This window comes from Camarhynchus parvulus, chromosome 20 (assembly GCF_901933205.1).
Source record: "Camarhynchus parvulus chromosome 20, STF_HiC, whole genome shotgun sequence".
Classification (NCBI taxonomy): Eukaryota; Metazoa; Chordata; class Aves; order Passeriformes; family Thraupidae; genus Camarhynchus; species Camarhynchus parvulus.
In genome coordinates this window covers 14,533,558-14,554,340 of record NC_044590.1, presented here as the reverse complement: position 1 = coordinate 14,554,340, position 20,783 = coordinate 14,533,558, and the positions used below count along the sequence as shown (strand labels likewise).

Below are 20,783 nucleotides of genomic sequence, written 5' to 3'. Positions count from 1 at the left end.
TTGATCTGTAGCTCAAATAAGGTTTCAGCGGCTCCAAAACTGATGTCCCGGCTCCGCTTCCACTCTCCTTGTTTCCACTCCTCGGGCCGGAGCTCCGCGACGCCAGGGCTCGGAGGAGTAGATCGGGTTCCGTAGCGACGGCGCCCGCCGCCAGGGGCTGCGCTCGACCCGCGGCTCCACCACTGACGCCAGCCTCGCCAGTCCCGGACAGTCCCGCCCCGCTCCTCCCCGCTCCTCCCCATTCCGCCCCGCCCCGTCCCGCCCGTCCCAGCACAGCAGCCCCCGGCAGAGGGACCTGGGGAGTGGCTGGGGGTCCTGGGTTCGGCCGCGCCACCCCCGGGCGGGGCCGAGATCGGGTTTCACATCCTGCCCCGCTCGCGGGCAGAGCGGCCATGGCGGAGAGGTGAGTGCGGTCGCCACGCACCTGTTGAGTGGCGGGAGAGGGGAGACGCGTTGCCGCTCCCCGGGGCAGTGGGCCTCGGCCTCGGCCTGGGTCTGGGCTGGGGCCGGGAGCAACTCCCGGCTAGGGTGGCTGCGGGGCCGGGCAAGCCGACGCGGCAGGTGAAATGCAGCTGAGTCGAGCCGTGCCGTGCCGAGCGGTCAGACTCTTGCGGGGCGGTGGTCCCGGGCCGCCTCCCGCCGCGCTGGGCTGTCTGTGAGGGGACCTCCCTCTCGCACTGTTCTGACTCCCGCCGGGGCCTCCGCCTGGGGCTGAGACTGGGCTGTTTGCGGCCTCCGAGCAAGGCGGGCGGCCATGGGCTCGGCTGAGTATAGCCGGCCCGGCCCTGACTCGGCGTCCTCCCTCCTGCCGGGCCCCGGCGCCTCCCCAGAGGTTGCGGCCGGACTCTGTCGGGTGCCCTCACACCTCCAGAGACGGGCGGCTTGTCGGGAGCACACCATGGTTTCGTGCCCGTCTCAGTCCGGGCTCGCTGGCGCTGGGCTGGGTGCCCCCGTAGCTTTCTCTCTTTCGCTTAAAAAATAAGCGCTTTTACAGAATGACAGTGAAAATACTATCGGGTGTGGCTGTTGCAGGGCCAGGAGAGGGTTTTGTCCTCTCCTGGAAGTGGGTAGGGAGACAGGATCACCTGTTGGCAGTGAAAATGGAGGGCCAGGTAGCCAGGCCAGTTTCCCAGGCTGCATCCGGCTTCCGACAAACGCAGGCGGATTTTACGGCTCCAGTGAATAACCCCATTGAAGGAGAACTCTTCCTGGTCCCTCCGCGCCTGGGATCGTCGGCCAGAAGTGGTTAAATTCAGTTTGGTTCTGCCAGGAGGAACGTGCAGAGGCACTATCCTTGTTGTTGCTGATGCCAGTTGCAGTTGTGCTGTTTTGCCGGTGTCTTTTTTTCATTCTAGGTTAAATACTTGACTGATTTAAAATTCCTACAGTGTGACTCTCTCTTCGGCTGGCTTCTCACGTTCTCGTTGGCTGGGGGAGAGTTGCACTGGCCTTTTGCTCAGTGCCTCATTGGTGATGCAAGGTGTTTGAATAATTTTTTATTTCTCTTACATTTGAAGTTGTTTTATTTCTTTTTCCTTTTGTGTCTCCTGCAGCAGACCACGGTTTGAGTTGGTCTGTAAGGAGCATCTTGGGAAGGGATAGCAAATCCCATTGAGGGTGGCCCTAAAATACCAGAATTCAGACTGAGCAAAATGATGAGCACAGCAGCATTCTCTCATCTTGCCAGGAGCAGCACCTCACAGCAGCTGCTTCTGCCTCTGTGCTTGTGACAGACAAAGGTGCTTGGAGATCAAGGTTGTAGATTCCTCATTTTGGTGTAAACTCTAAAGGCTGACAAAATCGTGCAGATTTGAGGCTATCATTCCACTAGCTGGTGCAGATGAGTACGAAGCTTCTTGTGCTGGATTTCACTGTGTTTTACTTGTGTATCCCTCGCTGTCTCTTTAGTGCTTTTGAATTTGGTTTTTGCTGGGTTGACAAGACAACTCTTCCTATCAGTTGGATGGAGGCTATTTGGAGGGGTGTTGAGATCACAGTGGATTATAGGAATGCAGATTTAGAAGCCACAATTTTGTTCAGATAGTTCACATGCCTTCTGTATTCACAACAGGTTTGCCTAGCTGAAACAGATATCTTGGCCTTAGCTGGGCAAACATAAGCTGCAGTGAGATCTCAGTCCACATGTCTGGTACATTTTGTAATTGAGAGAATTTTATGGTCATCCTTGTGGTGCAGAAGTCTGACTTCAGCCTCGCCCTGACTGCATTTGCAGCAGAAATCCTCATGGGAGACATGCATGCATAATACGCCATGCAGAACAGGGCTTACTGAGTGTTGCTCTGCTTTAGGGACGCAAAAGAAGTGCCTCCCATTCAACTGACTTACTTGATTCCTAGAAAAATATAATGTGTGGTACAAAGATGAAAGGAGAGCCTGGAATTCCTGTAGTGAGCTGCCTAAGGGGTAAGAACATCTTGTGGATTTCCTTGTATTGGTGTCTGAACTTTGAGGCATTTTTAAAATCCATTTTGCCGTTCTTTTGGGGGTGCCTTCACAGGATTGGGGTAACTGCCTGATAACAAACCGATAAAGTTTTGTAAATCAGGGACCAAGGAATTTTTTCCTCTGAGAGCAGTGGAGGAAGAATTATTAGCATTGTTGAGGGACTGTGGGAAGAGCTTTAAGATTAATAAAATCAGCTTTAAGAGAATTACTTCTGCAATTAAAGGTAAGAGAGCATAAACAGCTATAGGAATCTGACTTTTTGGCCCATGAGGGTGGCTTGTTTTTCTCTGCTGGCAGTGCCATTTAATAAATATTCATTAACCCTTTTTGGAAGTCATATATGTCTTATCTGTATTTCCTGATGGGTAAATGTTTTAGTAATAATACTACTTGGGTTGTCACTTTACTTGTGGAGAAGAAAGCTTTTAAGTTTGGACTTGCTGTTTTAGCAGCATATTTTTGGCTATTTGAATTAAACAGCCTCAGGATGGGTGCAAAGGGAGATCTTCCAGCCTACCCAGAAATACTGAGGTTGCTGAAGTCATGTTAGCTGGGTGGAAGGACTGGGAATGGTACTAAGTGTGCTTGTTCAGCAGGAAACCTGCTCATCTGGTTGGCTGTTTCAATTTGATTTGTACAAAATGTAAGGGATTCATATGTTTTGTTGTGATTACAATGAGGACTCTTCATTTTGTTATTGAATCTTGAGTCATTTTAGCCTAGTTTATTGTTTTTAGTTAATTCAGATTAATTCAGGCTTTGAGTTTGCATGAATACCAGTTTCCATGTTTTTTAGCAACTTCCGTTTAGGAGTGAATGAAAACTTTGACACTTCATCACCCTGCCCTGGAGCTGCTGATGGGCTCTATGTGTCTGACTTCAGCTGTGACTTTGCAGCAGAGAGGTCTTCTGGTTTTGGCAGGGCATCCAAGCCTCTCACTGTTGTGCCGTGCAGAGCCCTCCACATCCTCTGAACTGGGTCCACGTGCCCTGTTCTGGTTTAGCCTCTTCTTAGCTGGCTTAAATAAGTCCATGAATAAATATCCTCTCTGTAGCTAACTTTGAGTGCAGGACAAGCTCATGCCCCACAGCAGGTCATCCCACTCTTGTCTGCTGAATGAGCCTTTTCTTGGATGGACTGGATTGTGATACTTCACTTGGCAGTAAATAAACTGGGATAGCAGAAGTCTCTGTTAGCTCTGCAAAGTCAGTGGAAATAAGTGCAGGTGGGAGAAGTTATCAGCAAGCCTGACCTCTGCCATATGCTTGCTCCTGTTGTCACCACTCCTCTAAACATGCTGCTGTGCCTGGTAAGCTTACCAGGGAAGTTTCTTTGGAATGAAATGTTTTAGGGGAAGACGGGCTTTAAGTGAAGCCAGGAGTTTGTTTTCCTCCAGTAGCTCTTCTGGCAGAAGCAGAAGAGGGGCTGTAGAGGACAAGGTGGTTGTCCTGTCTACCATCACTGCCAAAACCTTTTTAAGGTGCTTCCATCAGCAGGCCCAGCATGGCCTGGAGCTAGCTCCTAAGGGGCAGTCAAACCTTCCAGTGTTTGCCTGTGCAGATAAAGCCTGATCTTTCGGAAACGCCTTCGGACAGATCAGAGTCTTTTGGTGGAAACTAATCAGAAGTTCAAAGGAAAGCAGTGTTTCCTCCTTCTTGTAGTCTCCTTTTCCAATGTTTCTGTTCCTGCTACACTCCTGAAATGGCTTTCTGTCTTGGTTTGAGGAAGTAAGTTTTCTGGGATATGCTGTGGTCAGGCCAATAGGTGTTCAGATTTGAATATTGGCACCTGGTTTGGCCACTGGGGCATTGGATACGCCTCTGAGAACACAGGGGTTAAAAGCGGAGCTCTCCCTTGGAAGGTCCTCTTTTTGGCTTCCATCTGGGAAACCGGTCTGACCTCCCCTGCCCAGCTTCTGTGGCTGGGCGGGCGAGGGGAAAGCCATGCGGCCGGCGGAGGTAGGCCAGGCCCTGAGGATGGAAGGGTGGAGGAGCCCAGAGGGACATCGGGCAGCCCGCCCCCCTCCTCCAGGAGAGAGAGCGGGCTGGTGTCTGTGCTGGTGCCAAATTTGATAGCACAGCCGGCTGAGAAGGAGAAGGAGGGAGTGCAGCGGGGGGGCACGGTGAGGAGTCGTGGGAGTTCCGGGCAGGCAGAGCTTGAGATTTTAACCCTTTTCTTGAATAATGGAAACTTTACGAATACTGATCCTCCTGGATCTGAATGAGAAGATAGAGATAGAGATGAAATGGAGTAGGAAATGGGCAAGTGTGATGAAAGTTTGTGCAGGTGAAAGATGTCGGAAGACTTGAGAAGAATCCTATGTGGCAGGAGATGATGGAGTGGCCTTTGGCTGGACTTTTCCTTGTATAGTCATGGACTGAACCATTTTTCCTGTGACTAAGAGACTGCATCCAGGGGGGGCAATGCCTCAGAACCAAGAGGGTTGTGTTGGTGCCCCTCGGCCCCAGAGGGCGAGCAAATTTGTGGGGTACAGGTGTCCCAAAAGTGAGAGACTGTGCCCTTTTTGGAACTGGACAAAGCACCCTTAAAAAGGACAACCCTAGAAGCAGCTCTGGTCCATGTTCAGTGGTGAGAGCACTGGACATGAAAGGAAGAGGTCATGATGGCAGATGTACTCCGGGCAGTGCCAAGAGTGACATGGAAACACACAAGGTTTCAACGGTGTTTCCAGGGGAAGCCTATGGCACAAGAAGGACTCCTCTCCTCTTGATGAACTGAGAATTGATTGTCTGAAGGTTTTGGTGATGGATTGAGAGCTGGGAATTTGGGGGAAGGTTTGATTGTTTGTGGATAGATGTATTGTATTGGGAAAATTTGGTGGGGGAAGAAGGAAATGTTTTTGCAAGGTTTTCATTTTTCCTGTGTGTGTGTTTCTTCTTACTTGTAGTTTAGTTAATAAACTTTTCCTATATTCCTAAGTAGAAGCCTGCTTTGCTTATTCCTGGTCACATCTCACAGCAGACACCAGGGAAAGTGTGTTTTCTTGGAGGCCCTGGCATTGTGCCAGGGTCAAACCATGACATTTTCTCAGTGGATGATGCAATTAAGAGGAGATGCTTGCAAACTTTTAGCAAATAGATAGGTTAGAAATTGAAATGTTCCATTTAGGCTCCATCAGTCCTTCTTCCCAAGTGGAGTGCAATTATTTGTGCCTTGTGACGTGTATACGCTTGTGTTGCTATAAAAAGTCCCCCAGGCAGATTCAAATAGTTCAGGAAGTGCCTCTTACCCGTAATAAAAAGAAATTCCCGAACAGGCACTGGGATTTGGTTTTAGCTGGATTCATAGGAGGTTCCTGAGTTCTGCTGTCGTTATTACATATTTAATGTTTATTCCTGCCTTCACCAAGGAAGGCTTTTCCCATGTAGGAAAGACAGCCTTAATGAGCAAATAATTTCTTGTGTTTTTTAGTAGCTCAGTCGTGAGTATCCATTGAAGCAAGCTGTCTGTTTGATGGGTTTTATGCTTTTCATGAGGAAGAGTAATCTGCTTTGGATGGTTTCTTAAAGCAGTCCGTTCTTGGAGTGGCAGGAAAGTATTAACTGTAGCAGCAGCCGTGAGGTCCATCTGCCTCATACATCTGGAAGAGACACTGTAGGTCAAGAGAAAATTCTTTTGTGCTTGGTCTTTGTCTCATGGGATAATGGAAGTACCATTATTTGGCATATATTCTCTCATTCTAATTACTGTTCCGTGAGTTTGAGGTTACTGCTGTAAGAATTAAGTGTTTTATATTTCCAGTTGAGCATAGCCCAGTAAATTCCAGTGTAGCTGGTGTCAACTATCTTCCAGCTACTCTCCCAGGCTTTTTTTCTTTGTGCATTGTCAGCTGCCATTTTTTGGTTATGCAACTCACACAGCCAAAAGATATTTGGAAAACTTAAAATGAGAGTGCTGGAGATTCAGATTGTTTGGTTGCAGGAAGCATGGGAGAGGGAAAGCACTCTGTGATTCCCAGGTGAATGTTGGCATGGCAAGGAGACATGGCCTCCCCCTGTTACATATTTCAGGCAAAAAGAAGGGGCTTGAGGTAGACAATATCAGCTTTAGAAAATTCTTCCTGAAAAAAACACACTGAAAGATTAAAGTGCTGGAGATGCTGAGTTTATTTTTTTTTCAGGCTCTTTTGTCTCTTTGTGCTTTAGGTCTTGTATGAAATTCCAGCAAGGGCTCTATGCTGCAGAGTGCTAGAACTTCTGAAAAAAAGGGTCTTATTAAAATTATTTGCTGACATCTTCATCAACCACCAGAGGAAAACAGAAGTCTGGTTCTCTAAGGAGGGTGTATTTTCTTACCCCTCTTGTATTCTGCTTGTGCCCAGCTCCCTGAACCAAGCTCTTTCTATGCTTTGCCTTCCTAAGTGGCAAGAACTTCGACACAGATGAAGTGAAGATGAAGAGGGAGCACCCTGTGCTCCCCTGATTTGCTGTGTGTTCCTGTCTCAACTTGAAGCACAGCAGCCCTGGGCCTCTCTAAACCAACCGTTTTCTATTACCAGGTGGAATGTACCTGGGCTTGTCTGGCCCTCGCTGCCTGACCAAAGGCGGCAGCCGTGGTGTTACACCCCAGAGATACCTTTGGTTAGTTGTATGCGGCAGCTAGGCTCTTGGAAAAAGTCTAGGCAACAGAACTCAGGCTGGACCTCTGATGAAGAAGCTTTAGGCGAGGCGAAGAGGAAAAAAGGAGATGGATCCGGCTAGGGGGTCATAGTCCAGAGTTTATTCCTGGGCACGCAGGCCTCTGAATGTTGCGACAACCCCGACCGGATCCTGACCGCATGGTCCTGTGTCTTTTTAAGCTCAGGGCAAGCGGGAGGGGAAGGGGTAGGTGAGCTACCAACCAGGTAGCCGGGGGCTCAGGAGACAAATGACACCTGGATGACCCAATTGTCCCCAGGGCTGAGAGGCATCTTTTGAACTTCAGCTATCAGACGACGGCCTTGCTGACCTTCTGAGATTGATGGACAGCTCTCAGCAGGAGGCAGGGAGAGGGGACGGGGGAAGTGGGAAAGCCAAGACAGGACACTGCTTCACACTGTAACAGTTTTCTTAGCTGCAGGGTTTATGATCTACCAAAACCAAACAAGCCAAGCAGGAAGGGTTCCCCACACAAACCTGTGCTGGGTTCACTTGTGTGTGTAACTTTGCAGCTGTGGGACACTGCCATAAGGCACTTTGCTGTGACAGATGGGGCTGTTTCCTACCTGGGCAAACAAGGTTGCTGCTTTTTGCCTGGAAACCTGTTATGGAGGCAGAAAGACTCAATATAGTGAGATTTTGTGTGATCATGGACATCATGAACTTGTGGCCCAGGGCCAGGTGCACTGTAGCAGGGATAGCCTCTTTGTTCTGTAGGTCTGGTATTTTCTGTTTGCTTTTGCTTGTGTCATTCATCTGGGAAAAAATAAACAGAGGCTTACTGTCTCCATCACTAGTGATACCAAGAAAATCCCTACACAATGCTGCCTGATGAGCTGAGACTGAACCCAGTAAATCCCCTTTAGCCACGTGGAGTTCAGCTGTCTTGGGTTTTTCTGACTGAAGCAGTGCAATATGTTGTGTACAAGCAGCCAGGGCTCAGGTTAAAGGATGAATTGGTGTAAAATATGTTCAGTCACAAAGGAAAGTCATAGAAAAGCTTACAGGAGACTTTCTAGCTGAATAACTAAATACAGGCCCAGGGAATGCAGTGCATGAACTGTGCTGTGTAGTCTTACTTGGAAAGGTTCCTCTGCACTGGCTGGAGTGGCTGACTCACATACTTTTGGAACTCCAATCTGCCTGCCAGTCCTGGCCACCTCACCTGCTCCAGCACCTGCTTCTCACCCCCCTGCTTGTCTGCTGGCGCAGTTGTACCCCGCCACATAGTCTTATCTGCTCTGGCCTGGTCCCCATATGCTATTGGTGCCATGTGGGAAGTATCAAGTGCAGGGCTGTTTCCAGACCTGGAGTAAACTGTGGGTGGTCCCATTGTAATCTAGGCACTGAGTCTTCCATATAGGTGTTAAAATAGTAACCCAAGGATCAGCTGTTAGTTTCAACGTGGTCAGTTTGCTGTAAAGTGATAAATGCCATATTTGGTCTTTTACTGGTCTTGTACCTATTTCTTCCTTGTGTACATTGCAGTTCTTTGATACTCCTTTGATACCTACAGTTATCCAGCTGTTCATCAACCACATTGTTTAGCTCTTATGCTTGGGATTTTTTTTATTAGACCATCCAAGTATTTATTGCTCTAAGCTAGGGTGAGAGGAGAACCTCCAACTGTTTTATGTGTTCTTGATCATCACGGATCAACATGAAGTAAAGCAAAGAGAGATGGTGAAATGGCTATGAGCTGGGGTGCAGAGCCTGGAGTGGAGCCAGCATGAGGAGCGTTTAATGTAGTCCAGAGGACAGACGCTTAGGGCGTCGTAATGTGGAGATGTATTATCTTGGCAATTTATGCCCATGTAATACAGTGAATAGTCTAGGTGGGATATGGCTGAGTTGTATTTAATCAGCCCAGTAAAGAGTGTGAAGGAAGTAGCATTGAGGCTTAGAGGGCAACTTTGTGCTTGAGTTGGTGCTGCCCTTGGGCTCTCATCTGCAGTCTTGAGTTAGAGTACAAATGGCCCGCGAATTGCAGTTTTGGCTTGGAAACTCCTTAGGGAGCTTGCCCCTGAAGTAATCTACTCTAATTTTCATTAAATTAATTTTAAAATCTCTGGAAATAATGTGAAAAGCAAATATACTCATTTTTGTATAGAGGGCTTAGAAGCTGCTGAGGAAATGCCTCGTGGTGGTATGACAATCCAGCCTGAATTCACTAAAGCTGTAGTTTGAAATTAGTCTAAAACACATGTTTAAGATTATGGAGACTTCCAAAGTAGAAGTCTGTTTTTGGATGGCAATAATCAGAAAAAATTAAAAAAGACAGTGATGATCTGGAGGTGAAGCTGTGCACTGCCACCTTGCCTTTTTTTTTTTTTTTTTTCTGGTTCTGAGTCCTGTTACCGGAGTCGTTGAGTTCACTAAAGCAAGAGAAAACCATCTGCTGTTAGTTAGCAGGCTGAGTTATCCCTGTGAAGGATTTGAGGAGCTCTACAGACCTCATGTGATGAGTGCTGGGGATAGGGAAAGAGTGGGAAGGGGTCATGGAGAACATATCGCTGAATCATCCACTCTGATTTTAGTGTGCCATTGTGCCATGATGTTCCTGTTCCCTCTCCGTAGTCTGTTGAGCCAGCTTTGAATGTAATGCTGTTGAAGTGACTTTGGCCTTGAATTCTAAACGCTGCTACAAGAGGAAGGCTGGCAGAGATACTGTGGGCATAGCTTCCTTAGTTGTGACACTTCTTTGGGTTGATCTTGTTCTTGAAACCAGGAAGGCTGTATGAGTTTGGCAGTGAGGGACATGTCAGTGATTTCAGCCTTTCTGGCTCCCCATAACTCTTCCCTAGGAAGGTGGCCTCTCGATGTCCAATGACACCTCCCCATCAGCCATCCAGTGCTCTAATAGCTGAGCATTTTTATGCTTAAACTTTATTTGGTCTTGGAGGGATGAAATCACTCACTATTTTCTTTTCAAGCAAAGCTGCTGCTGAGCTGTGAGAGCTGTCTGTACATGGAGAAAACCTTTTTGGGTACCTGGTGTTCAGTGAAGTTGTACTTGCTGCAGGGGTACAGGGAAGTTTCACCTTGGGCTGTTTTGTCCATCCCACTCTCCCTGGAGCAGGAAGCAAAGACTTCAGGTGGGAAAGAGTGAACAGCATGGTGATCATCAAATGGTTTAGTGAAAGTACCCAGAGTTCAGCTGGAAATACAAAATTAGTATCTTCTAGTAGTTGTTGTGCCCTGGCCTGGATGGCTCGGGTGAGCTCCAGAGGTGTTGATTTTGAGCTGCTGTGGAGTCTCATTGGGGAGAAGCAAAGTTTTTTATTTTAGGTGTCTCGTGATACAAGGTACATCTTGTACTCTGGATGAGAAATAAAATAGCCAGTGCAGCTGGCCCAGACAGCTCTGTTACCCTGGTCTTGCCAGGGCACGTGGCACCAACTGCAAAGTGGAGTTGGGCCTCCAGGACCTGCATTTGGTGGGCCCTTGATGCAGGCAAAGGAGGACATGCAGTTAATTCCTGTTGCTTTGCTCAAACCTCTCCTGTTTGCAACAGTAGTTATTTTTTCAAGCAAGAGCATGCGGGTGGTCGGAGAACAGACAAATTTGTCATGGAACTGCCAGCAGTGCAGCTTTCTTGCCCTTCAAATTCCAGCTGGACCTGGCTTAAACCCAGAGGTTTTACGGACCGCAGAGGTTTGAGGGACTTTAGATGAATTAACAGTATTCCCCAGAAATTACCATTTTGGGTCTGTTTCTTATGATAGGAATCTGTACTGCTTTGCCTATGGATCTATAGCTGTAAACCCTCCTGAATGGTGTGGCTGTTTGCCCTGGGAAAGGCAGATGTGAACTGTGGCACGAAGAGCTTTAACAGTGAGATGTGTCTGTGCTAGAGCTTGGACTGCTCAGTTGGCCCTCTGGGAAGTGTGGGCTTTCATTAGGACAGGCAGTATATGGGCCCATGGACAGAAAGTAATATTGGCATGGCTGACTGTGAAAACTGAGTGCTGCTACAGGGGATGTTCAGCCAGCCCCTTCTTGGGTGTAGCTCTGTTGTAGCAGAGCTCTGTGCTGTTCAAGGTGCAGGGCAGTATTGGGCTTCATCTTTCAACTTCACACCTTGCTAAGCTATGAGAGAAGATGAGAAAAGGAATGAAGAGCTGAGAGTTGTAATCCTCACTTTTACTGTGCTTCGGGCAATAATTGATCCATGATGCTTTTATTTTTTAGATTAAAACCTGTTGCTGACTAAACTTATTTTGCAGTTTGTTAGCCATTGGGCCTAGCTTTTTGTCTCTTGTATGTCTCCCACCAAGGTCCTGCTGGTTTCAGGACCTTAGCTACAGCTCTGCGCTCAGTAGTGTTGAAAATAAACACTACTGTTGAAAAAAGGGAGAAGGTCCAAGCTGTGGCAGTTCCTTGGAAGGGAAATGTTGTTGCAGGGTGCTGCTCTCCTGGAATCTTTTCTGCCCTTTGTGTCATCTTGTATTCCTCCAGGGAAGGAGAAGCCTTGACCCCTCTACCTGTCACCTGGTGGTGCCCCAGGAAGTGCTTTGTTTGTGTAACATGGTTTCCAGCTGGAAAAACATCTAGTTTTGGGCATCTGGAAACTGTGAATATGCAGTTACCTGTGAAAACTCAGTACCTATGTGCTGAATAGTCATAATAATGCGAAGCCTGGGGTTATTATGGGATCTTTATGACTGGCAGCATAAAAATAAAATAAATGAGACTTGTCTGCCTCGCCCCAGAGCTGGTGTTTACTCCTGAGTCTGCTAAAAAGGGGCTGTCTGCTGTCTTGGAAGGAACCTGAGATCTGTTCCTTGGCTAAAGAGGAGCTGAGTGGAACAGAGTGGGCATAGAAAGTATTTAGTGGTTATATTACCAGCTCAGAAGGAATGGGTACCTCCACCAAGAACAGATCAGACTTTTTTGTTTGGCCTTTTAAAGAAAGACGCAAAAAAAGGGAAATGTGCAGGGGAAAAAAGGATAGTAGAATGAGAAGCAGGCTTACCAATAAGGGGAAGTTGTATCCAAGCAAGAAGACCAAAAAACCTATCTATTTCAGCAGATTACATGTAAAATCAAAATAAGGTGGGCCAGATTAAGACTTTTGAGGAGTGAATTTGCCAAATATGATTAACTTTCAAATGCATTGAAGCCTTTTGGAAACTGGCAGCAGAAGAGATCAAAGCATGAGAAGCACAGAAGATAATGCTATCACAAAAAAATCTAAACCATTTTTAGCCATCTTGACTCTGGTGGAGGACCTTTGCAAACTTCATGCTTGCTACAGAAGAACTGTAGGAGAAGTTCTCTCACATTGAACATCAGTAGAAATAGCTTTAGAGCAAAAGAGGAACTGGTAAGAAACTAAGGAACAGATAATGTTTACTCAAGAGTGCCAAAGGATCCTAATACTGAAATTGCTGAGATACTTTCATGTGTATCCTGCTGCTAAAGTGCCCTTGGTATCACCTAAATTGGTGGTGGTGAATGCAATAGCATTTTAAAAGGTTGAGTGTTGAGGAAGTTGGAGAAGTGGCTCAGTATTTGTCTAGGTGCACTGCTAGGGAAGGGCTGTGAAGAGTATTCAGGATTCCATGGACTGTTGGGTCTGACCCCATGCCTAAGTCTTTGCAATAAAGAACAAGTTTGCTGAAGGCATGGCCAAGCACAGCTGCTTGGACCAGTGTTAGAAGGGCTATTGTAGAGGCAAGCCCTGCCTCTGCCTTACAGACCTGCTGGAGGTGATGAGCATGCTGGGAGCAGGACCACTAGGCTTCATGTGTCTTTGTTTTCAGACAGCCTTTGGCAAGTTTCTCTGCCAAAGGCTTTGAAGAAAGAGTTGCCATGGGCACAGAGGAAGGGTCTTCTTATGGACAAAGAGCTGGTGAAAGCATAGACTGCAAAGGGTAGGGCTTACTGGTCATTTTTCAACCCGGGGAAGTCAGCAGCAAGGCCCGAGAAACTGGTGCTGGGAGTGTTTTGCACCGTATGGGTAACCTCAGGTATAGAGGGGTGCAGTGACATTCCCAGGTTTGCAGAGGATCCTCAGTTTCTTCATTGGGTTGAATAGCTCACTGAAGATAAGGAAATCCATAAGAACCTCAGAGAACTGAGGAAGTGGACTGATACGTGACAGATAAGCTTCAATGTAGGAAAACGTGGTGAACAGGGAAAAATTACCTGTACTGGACCTGTTTGATACTCAGCCTGGAACTAGTGGTTATAGCTTGAGAAGGAGCTTGGAGTCACTGACAGTTCTCTGAAATCATCAGTTCTGTCTGTGATGTTTGCCAAAGAAACCAATCAGTTTTGATCACCATCAGCAAGGGAGTTAATACTGAAGCAGAGGACATCAATTTGACCCTCTTTAACACTTTGTTCATGTCTTGGAGACTGCATGCTGTCTCGATTTCTGCATTGTGAGAAGGACAGTGGTCTTAGAGAGACTGCAGTGAAGATAATTAAAATTACTAAAGGGCAGAGCAGCTGCCTTATAAGGAGAGAGCATAAAATTTGTGATTCCTTGGTTTGGAAAAATCTTGCATAGCAAGATTAAGGTATGCAAAGTCATGAAGGTAATAGAGAATGGTTTGGGTTGGAAGGGATCTTAAAAGATTGCCTACTTTCAACTCCCTGCCATGTACAGGGAGATCTTTCACTAGGCCAGGTTGCTCAGAGCTCCATTCAGTCTGGCCTTGAACAACTCAGGGAATGGGCATCCATGTTTATTCTGGACAAGCCCGTTCCAGTGCCTCACCACCCTCACAGCAAAGTATCTAATCTAAGCCTACTCTCAGTTCGAATCCATTCCTCTTTTTCCTGTCACTACATGCTCTTGTAAAAAGTCCCTGTCCATCTTTCTTGTACGCCCCACTTAGGAGCTGGAAGGCTGCAATTATGTCACCCCTAAGCCTCCTGTTTTCCAGGCTGAACAAACCCAATTCTCTCAGCCTTTTCTCCTAAGAGAGGTGCTCCATCTCCCCGATCAACCTGGTGGCCTCCTCTGGACTGGCTCCACCAGGTTTGTGTCTGTCTGGCACTGAGGACTCCAGAGCTGGATGCAGCACTGCAGGTGGGGCCTCACCTGAGGGGACTAGAGGGGCGGAATCCCCTCCCTTGACCTTCTGCCCACACTTCTTTTGATGCAGCCCAGGACATGGTTGGTTTCTGGGTGCCAGCACACACGGCCGGGTGTGTGCAGCCTCTCATCCACCAGCACCCCCAAACCCTTATCATCAGGGCTGCTCTTGATCTGTTCCTGCCCTGGTCTGGATCAATACTGGGACTGATACCCAGCTCAGATGCAGCACCAGCATCTGGCCTTGTTAAACCTCAGAGATTCCCGTGGGCTACTTCTCAGGCTTGTCCAGGTCCCTCCGGATGGCCCTGTCCTTCAGGTGTGTCATCTGCAAGCCTGCTGAGGGTACGCTTGTTCCCTTCATGTACTAATGAAGATATTAACCAACACTGGTCCCAGTATGGACCCCTGAGGGACCCCACTTGTCACTAATGTCCATTGGGACTCTGAGCCGTTGACCACTACTCTCTGGATGTGACTGTCCAACCACTTCCTTATCCATCTAACAGTCCGCTCATCAACTTCATCTCTCTCCAATTTAGAGAGAAGGATGTTGTGGGGATCTGTGTCAAAGGCTTTACAGAAGTCCATATAAAGGACATCTCTGTCCCCTTCCTTGTCTACTGAGCTATGCCACTGTGCAAGGCCACTGGGTTGGTCAGGGAGGACTTGCCCTTGGTGAAACCATACTGGCTGTCCTAAATCACCTCCATGTCCTTAGTAGAGCTTCCAGGAATGTCTGTTTCATCACCTTCCCAAGCACAGGGGTGAGGCTGACAGGCTGGTCGTTCCCAGGGTCTTCCTTCCTACTCTTTTAAAAGTTGGGGACAGTGTTTCCCCTTTCTATGGATAAGTTGAATTTTTTCTACCAAGTCTTGTGACCCTAGAACTATGAGCACTTGGTGAAACCTAAAGGCGGAAGGCCATTTGTCATGGTTCTGTGCTGGCACAATGCTAGTGCTCCCGTGAAAATATATGCTCCCTCATGTCTGCTGTGAGATGTGACCAGGAATAAGCAAACAGGCCTCCACTTAGAAATAAAGAAAAGAAAACTTTCTTAACTAAACTACAGCTATAAGTAAAAAGAAACATACAGGGAAAATGAAAACCTTCCAAAAACATTTCCTCCTGCCCCCACTAAATTTCCAATACATTCATCCCCCAAATCACCAACTCTCAGTCCATCACCACCCTTCAGGCAATCAATTCTCAGTTCATCAAGAGGAGAGGAGTCCTTCTTGTGCCATAGGCTTCCCCTGGAAACACCGTTGAAACCTCGTGTGCTTCCATGTCACTTGTGGCACCGCCCGGAGAACATTTGCCATCGTGACCTCTTCCGTTCATGTCCAGTGCTCTCACCACTGAACATGGACCAGAGCTGCTTCTAGGGTCATCTTTTTAAGGATGCTTTGTCCCGTTCCAAAAAGATCACAGTCTCACCTTTGGGACATCTGTCCCCCCCAGATTTCACCCCCTAGGGCCGAGGGGTACCAACACTGAACCCTCTTGGCTCTGAGCCATCGCCTCCCCCTGGATGCAGTCTCTGTGTCACAAGGAAACATGGTTCTGTCCATGGCTATAACAAGAAGAGTCCAGCCAAAGGCCACTCCATCATCTCTTCCCACCTAAGATTCTTCTCTACTCTCCCGACATCTTTCACTTGCCCAGACCTTCACACTTGCACATTTCCTTCTTCCACTTCATCTCTATCTCTATCTTCTAGGAAAGGTTCATGTTCTGCAAAGTTTCATTGTCCAAAAAAGGGTTAAAAGCTCGGGCCCTGCCCACCCAAAGCTCCCACAAGTGGCCAGACACCTTCTCACTGCATCCCCCCCCCCTTCTTCTCCTTCTCGGCTGTGCTGCCAGCACGTTATCAAGTTTCAAGGTAGCAGTCCCAGGCACAGGCTGTACTCTCTCTTTCTCTCCTGTGGGGGGGCTGCCCAATGCCTCCTGATGCTTCTCCCACCCTTCCATGCCAGGGCCTCTTCACCTCCCATATCTGTCCAAAACCCGGCCTACCTTGCAGCCGCATGGCTTTCCCCCCCCCCCCCTCCCCCCCGGGGGAGGTCTGACCTGCTTCCCTCGCCGGAATTCAAGAGAATTCTCCTGGGAGTGCTCTGCTTTTAACCCCTGTGTTCTCAGAGGTGTATCCAATGTCCCCAGTGGCCACACCAGGTGCCAGTATTAAAATCTGAACACCTATTGGTGACCACAGCATATCCCAGAAAACTTACTTCCTCTCAAACCATGACACCATTTATTTTACACAATCTGTGATGAACTTCTGATTTCAGTGTTCTTGGGGGTCATGGATGCAAAAGGCATCATCAGGTTGAACAAGTATTTAGGTAAACTTATAGACAGTTAGTCTGAAATAGTTACTAGGAAGAACAGCCAGCCATCTGCCTTTAACATCTCTAATACATGTGTGGGTTCTTGAGCAATGAGGGAGAAGATGGAGAAAGGGCACGACCAGGCTTACGTGTTTTGCTTAACAAACTTCTCAGAGTGTCTCACCTGTAGGCAGAATGGAAGGGGCACTTGGTTTTACCAAAGGTGCATGTCTTACACTTCAAAGTTTCCAGAAAACAGTATTAAGTGGGAACATAAATGGGTGTGACATGTTGGGGAAGAGCCAATATGGCTTTTGTAGACCAAAACTGAGCTACATGACTCCACTGGTACTTGGAAGGTGTTTCCAAGTACGTGTCAGGGGTGATCAAGTGGAGTGGTCTAGTGGACCTCACTGAAATGTTTCAGCAGAGGGTATTGAGGAAAAGTCCATCATGGGTGGATAAATGGTTAAAAGATTGGGCTGCAAAGATGAGAAGTAGATGGTCAGACTTTACAGAGGAGGGAACTCCTGGTGGAGCCAGGCTGGGATCTCTGCTGCTCACAGTGTTTGTATACCTGATCTAGAAATGGGGACAAAAGTAGTCGCTGAGGAAGAGCAAATGAGGGAAGAAATCCTGAGCACTGCACTTCAGCAATGAGTTAAGGGTAACAGGTATTTCTGGAAAGTATTAGCACTCTGTGTGTGGTCGATGCTTGGCAGTGCTGCAGAGGGGAAGAGGGGGCTGAGAACTGCAAAGAGGAAAGCAAAGGACAGACTAGCACAGCATGGTGATCTGCTGCCATGTTGGATATTGAATGTCAGATCATCCCATCTTGGAAGAGGCCCTGCTTTAAGGGCCTCTTCAGTTATTTGCGATTTTTTTTTTTTTTTTATCAGTAGCAAATACTATGTATTGGGTACATAGTGTTTGGCAGATGAAGACTGTCTAGATGGATATCAAATAATAAAAAGTGAGGTTGAATGTGGTCCAGTTTCTACCCCAATCCATCAACCATGCCATTGCAGAAGCACAGAGAGTGGTGCCTGCTTTAATGTCTTTCTGAATTTGTCTCTTTTTTGCTATCTTTCTTGACAGTATTGAAAGTGAAAAGCTTGGTTTTGGACTGAACACAGTCTGGGTTTTGGTGGGAGAAAACAAAAGGAACTTGTTTTGGGCACCAAATCAAGAAGTGTATTGTTCTCACCCCACTGTTCACTGTTACCATGTATAGCAATTTCTGCCATGGCAACACATATTTTCATGAACCAGCCAAGATCTTCCAGGGCTGCAACATAACTTCTGATACTTGCTCATTGTGATGCTATTAATAACTTTGTTTCCCCCTATCATAGCCAGGAAGCTGCTTCTTCCTCATAGACCAAGTGCAAGGAATAAGCTCATTTTAAATAACTGTGGGGAGAAGTGACACTGCGGATTTCCTGGTTTTTTTTTTGTTCTGGAGATCCTGTCTAGTACTGCCAGCTCTGCAGCCACCCACTGCACTATTTTTTATAAGAAAGTCATGTCTCAATTTTCTTTTTAATTCAGTTTCTTTTTTTCTCTTTTTCCTTTCTCCCCCTTCCTTTAAACCAGGACAAACAGATGATACATATTTACTTCTCTGGCTATGCAAAGTAGCTTAAGTGTTTATCTCAGACTGACTTGGTGAAGCAGAGAACCTGGCGCAAATCAAACATGATCTGGGCCAGGCTTTGGTCTACATGATTTCTTTACTTATCTCCTGCTTATTCAAACAAGATAAACTCTGAGTATTTAAAATTGCAGCTCAACTGTTCTTGGCACTAGTTGAATTTAGTGGTGTTTAAAACCCCAGAGTGCATTAGCATGTCTGCATGAATCTGCTTGGAGTTGGAACTGTGTCAAAAATACCATCACCAGCGTGGTTTTTTGGAACCTTTTAAAGAACTGTGGAAAAGGTGAAACCTGGGCTTTTGCTTAAGAGGATGGTTCCACTTGAACCTGGGCATCTGTGAAGACCTGCAATGGGTTCAAACCAGGGTCATGAGTCTGTCCCCAGCTCTGGTTCTGGGTGTACACAAGTCACAGTTCACCAGTTTCATCCTTCCAGAGGAAGGAGTTATTTTGCCAGATCACTCTCCTCTCATTCGGGGAATTCACTTTTCTTCTGCTGAAGTGTAGGTATTAACTGTACAACCCTCCCTCCCTTTCTTCACCAACTTGAAAATTTTTTTGGCAGACTTGAAACTTGCAGCTTCAATGTCACTGTCTTTGATATTGCACTTTCCCTGATCTCCCTGACCTGCTGGATTGATAGCCTACTGTCATTAACTGAGGGAAAAACATATAGTGAAAACAGGGAATTCTTTATCCTACCAACCTGCTTGGAGAGGCTAAAGAAATGAGCATATGCCCTGCAAAAGGTTTGTCCAAAGCAAGGAGTAATTGTGATGTCTGCAGTGAGTGACTGCATCATTCTTTTATTGCTGCTTTCCCCATTTCTTGGGAGGGTCTCTTCAAGGTAGTACCTCCAGAAGTGCTGTCAAGGGTTGAGTCTTCCTGGGGAGGCATCATATGCCATGCAGGACTGCCTTCTTCTGCAGCCCTGAGCATCTCCAAGAAACAACTGAGAGCCTTCGGTGACTGATGCAGTTATTTGCCACAAGCTGCCTTCTTGTGGACTCTTGGGAACCATAGAATATGCTGAGTTGGATGGGATCCATCGGGATCACTGAGTCTGCAACCTCCTGGCCCTGCATAGGACGCTCCAGTTATCCCACCCTGTGCCTGACCGTGTTGTCCAAATGCTTCTCGAGCTCAGACAGGCTTGGTGCTGTGACTGGTACCCTGGGGAGCCTGTTCGAGTACTCAGCCATCTATTGGGTGAAAAACTCTCTCCTGATATCCGACCTGAACCTCCTTCGACCTCATGCTGTTTCCTCAAGTCCTGTCACTGGTCACAAGAGAGATTAGTACCTGCCCCTCCACTTCCGCTCATAAGAGCGTTGAAGACCACAATGAGGTCTCCCCTGGTTAATCCCCCCTTTGTTTCTATGATATGGTGAGAGGAAAGGCTAATTTGGGGCTTTAATTAATTGTGCTTTATTTTGTGAAGTCTTAGATCTGTGAGATTGAAGAGATGTTCAGTTTTTGAAAAGCTGTGACTGTATGTTAAGGCAAGGTCAAACACCTCAGTCTTTGTTTCTCATTAAATCAAGCCAGAGCTTGTTAATGACAAAGCACTGGAACTATAGATAACTAGTATTTTGGTTTACTTGGAGTTCAAGGTGTTACTGTAGTCACTGCTGGTCTTGCAGATGCAAGTGTGTAGCAGACAAGACAGAGGCTGAAACACAGCTCGTGGGATGTGACTCCTACTCACACTGTAAAGTTGTGGAGAATCAGGAAAAGAATGTCAGTTTGGGGCAACAGTTAAGCATGCCTTTCCTTTTGGAGGAAGCTTTTTTTTGTGGTTTATTACATCAGAATAAAAAACAAGATAAAAGAGTCAAACATGTGCTGTGATTTTCATCCCAAACTAAGGATTCACTAGGGATAAGTGAGATTTCCAGAGTTGAAGCTGTGCATAGAGCAGAGACCCATGTGCTTCCCTGTGGGGCAGGCATGCAGGAGGGGAGGCTCTGGAGCTGCAGGAGGGACCGATGCTGTGGGTCCAGTGCACTGGCTTTGCAACATCCTGACTCTGTTGTGTCTGATGTGCTTGTCATTCAGCAATTCCTGTAGACAAAACAAATGGTAGGACCTCTTTTCCATTATATATTTCTTTTTCTTGCTTGTTGTTTTATAAACAGCTTATGAACTTTGTGCCTGAGGTTTTCAGCTGTTTACTTACTATCTCTTCTTCTTCGCCAGAGGAAATTGGTGTGCTTTGGGCTGGAGAAAATGATGACACTGATGTGGCTCCTCTGCACAGAGTCCTGTTGGGATGAGCTTCCTGATGGCATCTCACAGGACAGGAGAGAGTTGTTTGTTTGCAGGCGGTTATTCCTTTGACTTCCTGCCAACACTCTCCTATTCTTTCCTTTGACTTGCAACCAAATTCCTCAGCTCGCCTGGTGTTTTAGTGGTTAACTTGAGTCACACATAGCAAGCTTGGACAGCTAATACTTTCAAGAGCTTCACTGCATCTCTTCTCTCGTGATTTTTTTCAACGGAATTGGCAGAGACAGCTGCAGCTGGAGAGATTTGCCGAAGAATGAATAACCCTAAAGAAGTTATGATGAAACACTTACATTTGTTTTGTACTTTTTGCCTCCAGTGTTTTGTGGACTCTG

General features: G+C 47.0%; 1 protein-coding gene across 2 annotated transcripts in view; it reads left to right on the top strand.

The window, feature by feature from the left end:
• Window positions 1–259: 259 nt before the first annotated feature.
• LOC115912028 (rho GTPase-activating protein 39-like) overlaps window positions 260–20,783 on the top strand; it is a 60,069-nt gene continuing 39,545 nt past the window's right edge. For both annotated transcript variants that reach the window (XM_030963361.1, XM_030963360.1), the window contains exon 1: window positions 260–403. In XM_030963361.1, the coding sequence (XP_030819221.1) occupies window positions 393–403 (11 nt within the window). In that variant the 5' untranslated portion in view covers window positions 260–392. The remainder of the gene's footprint in view (window positions 404–20,783) is intronic.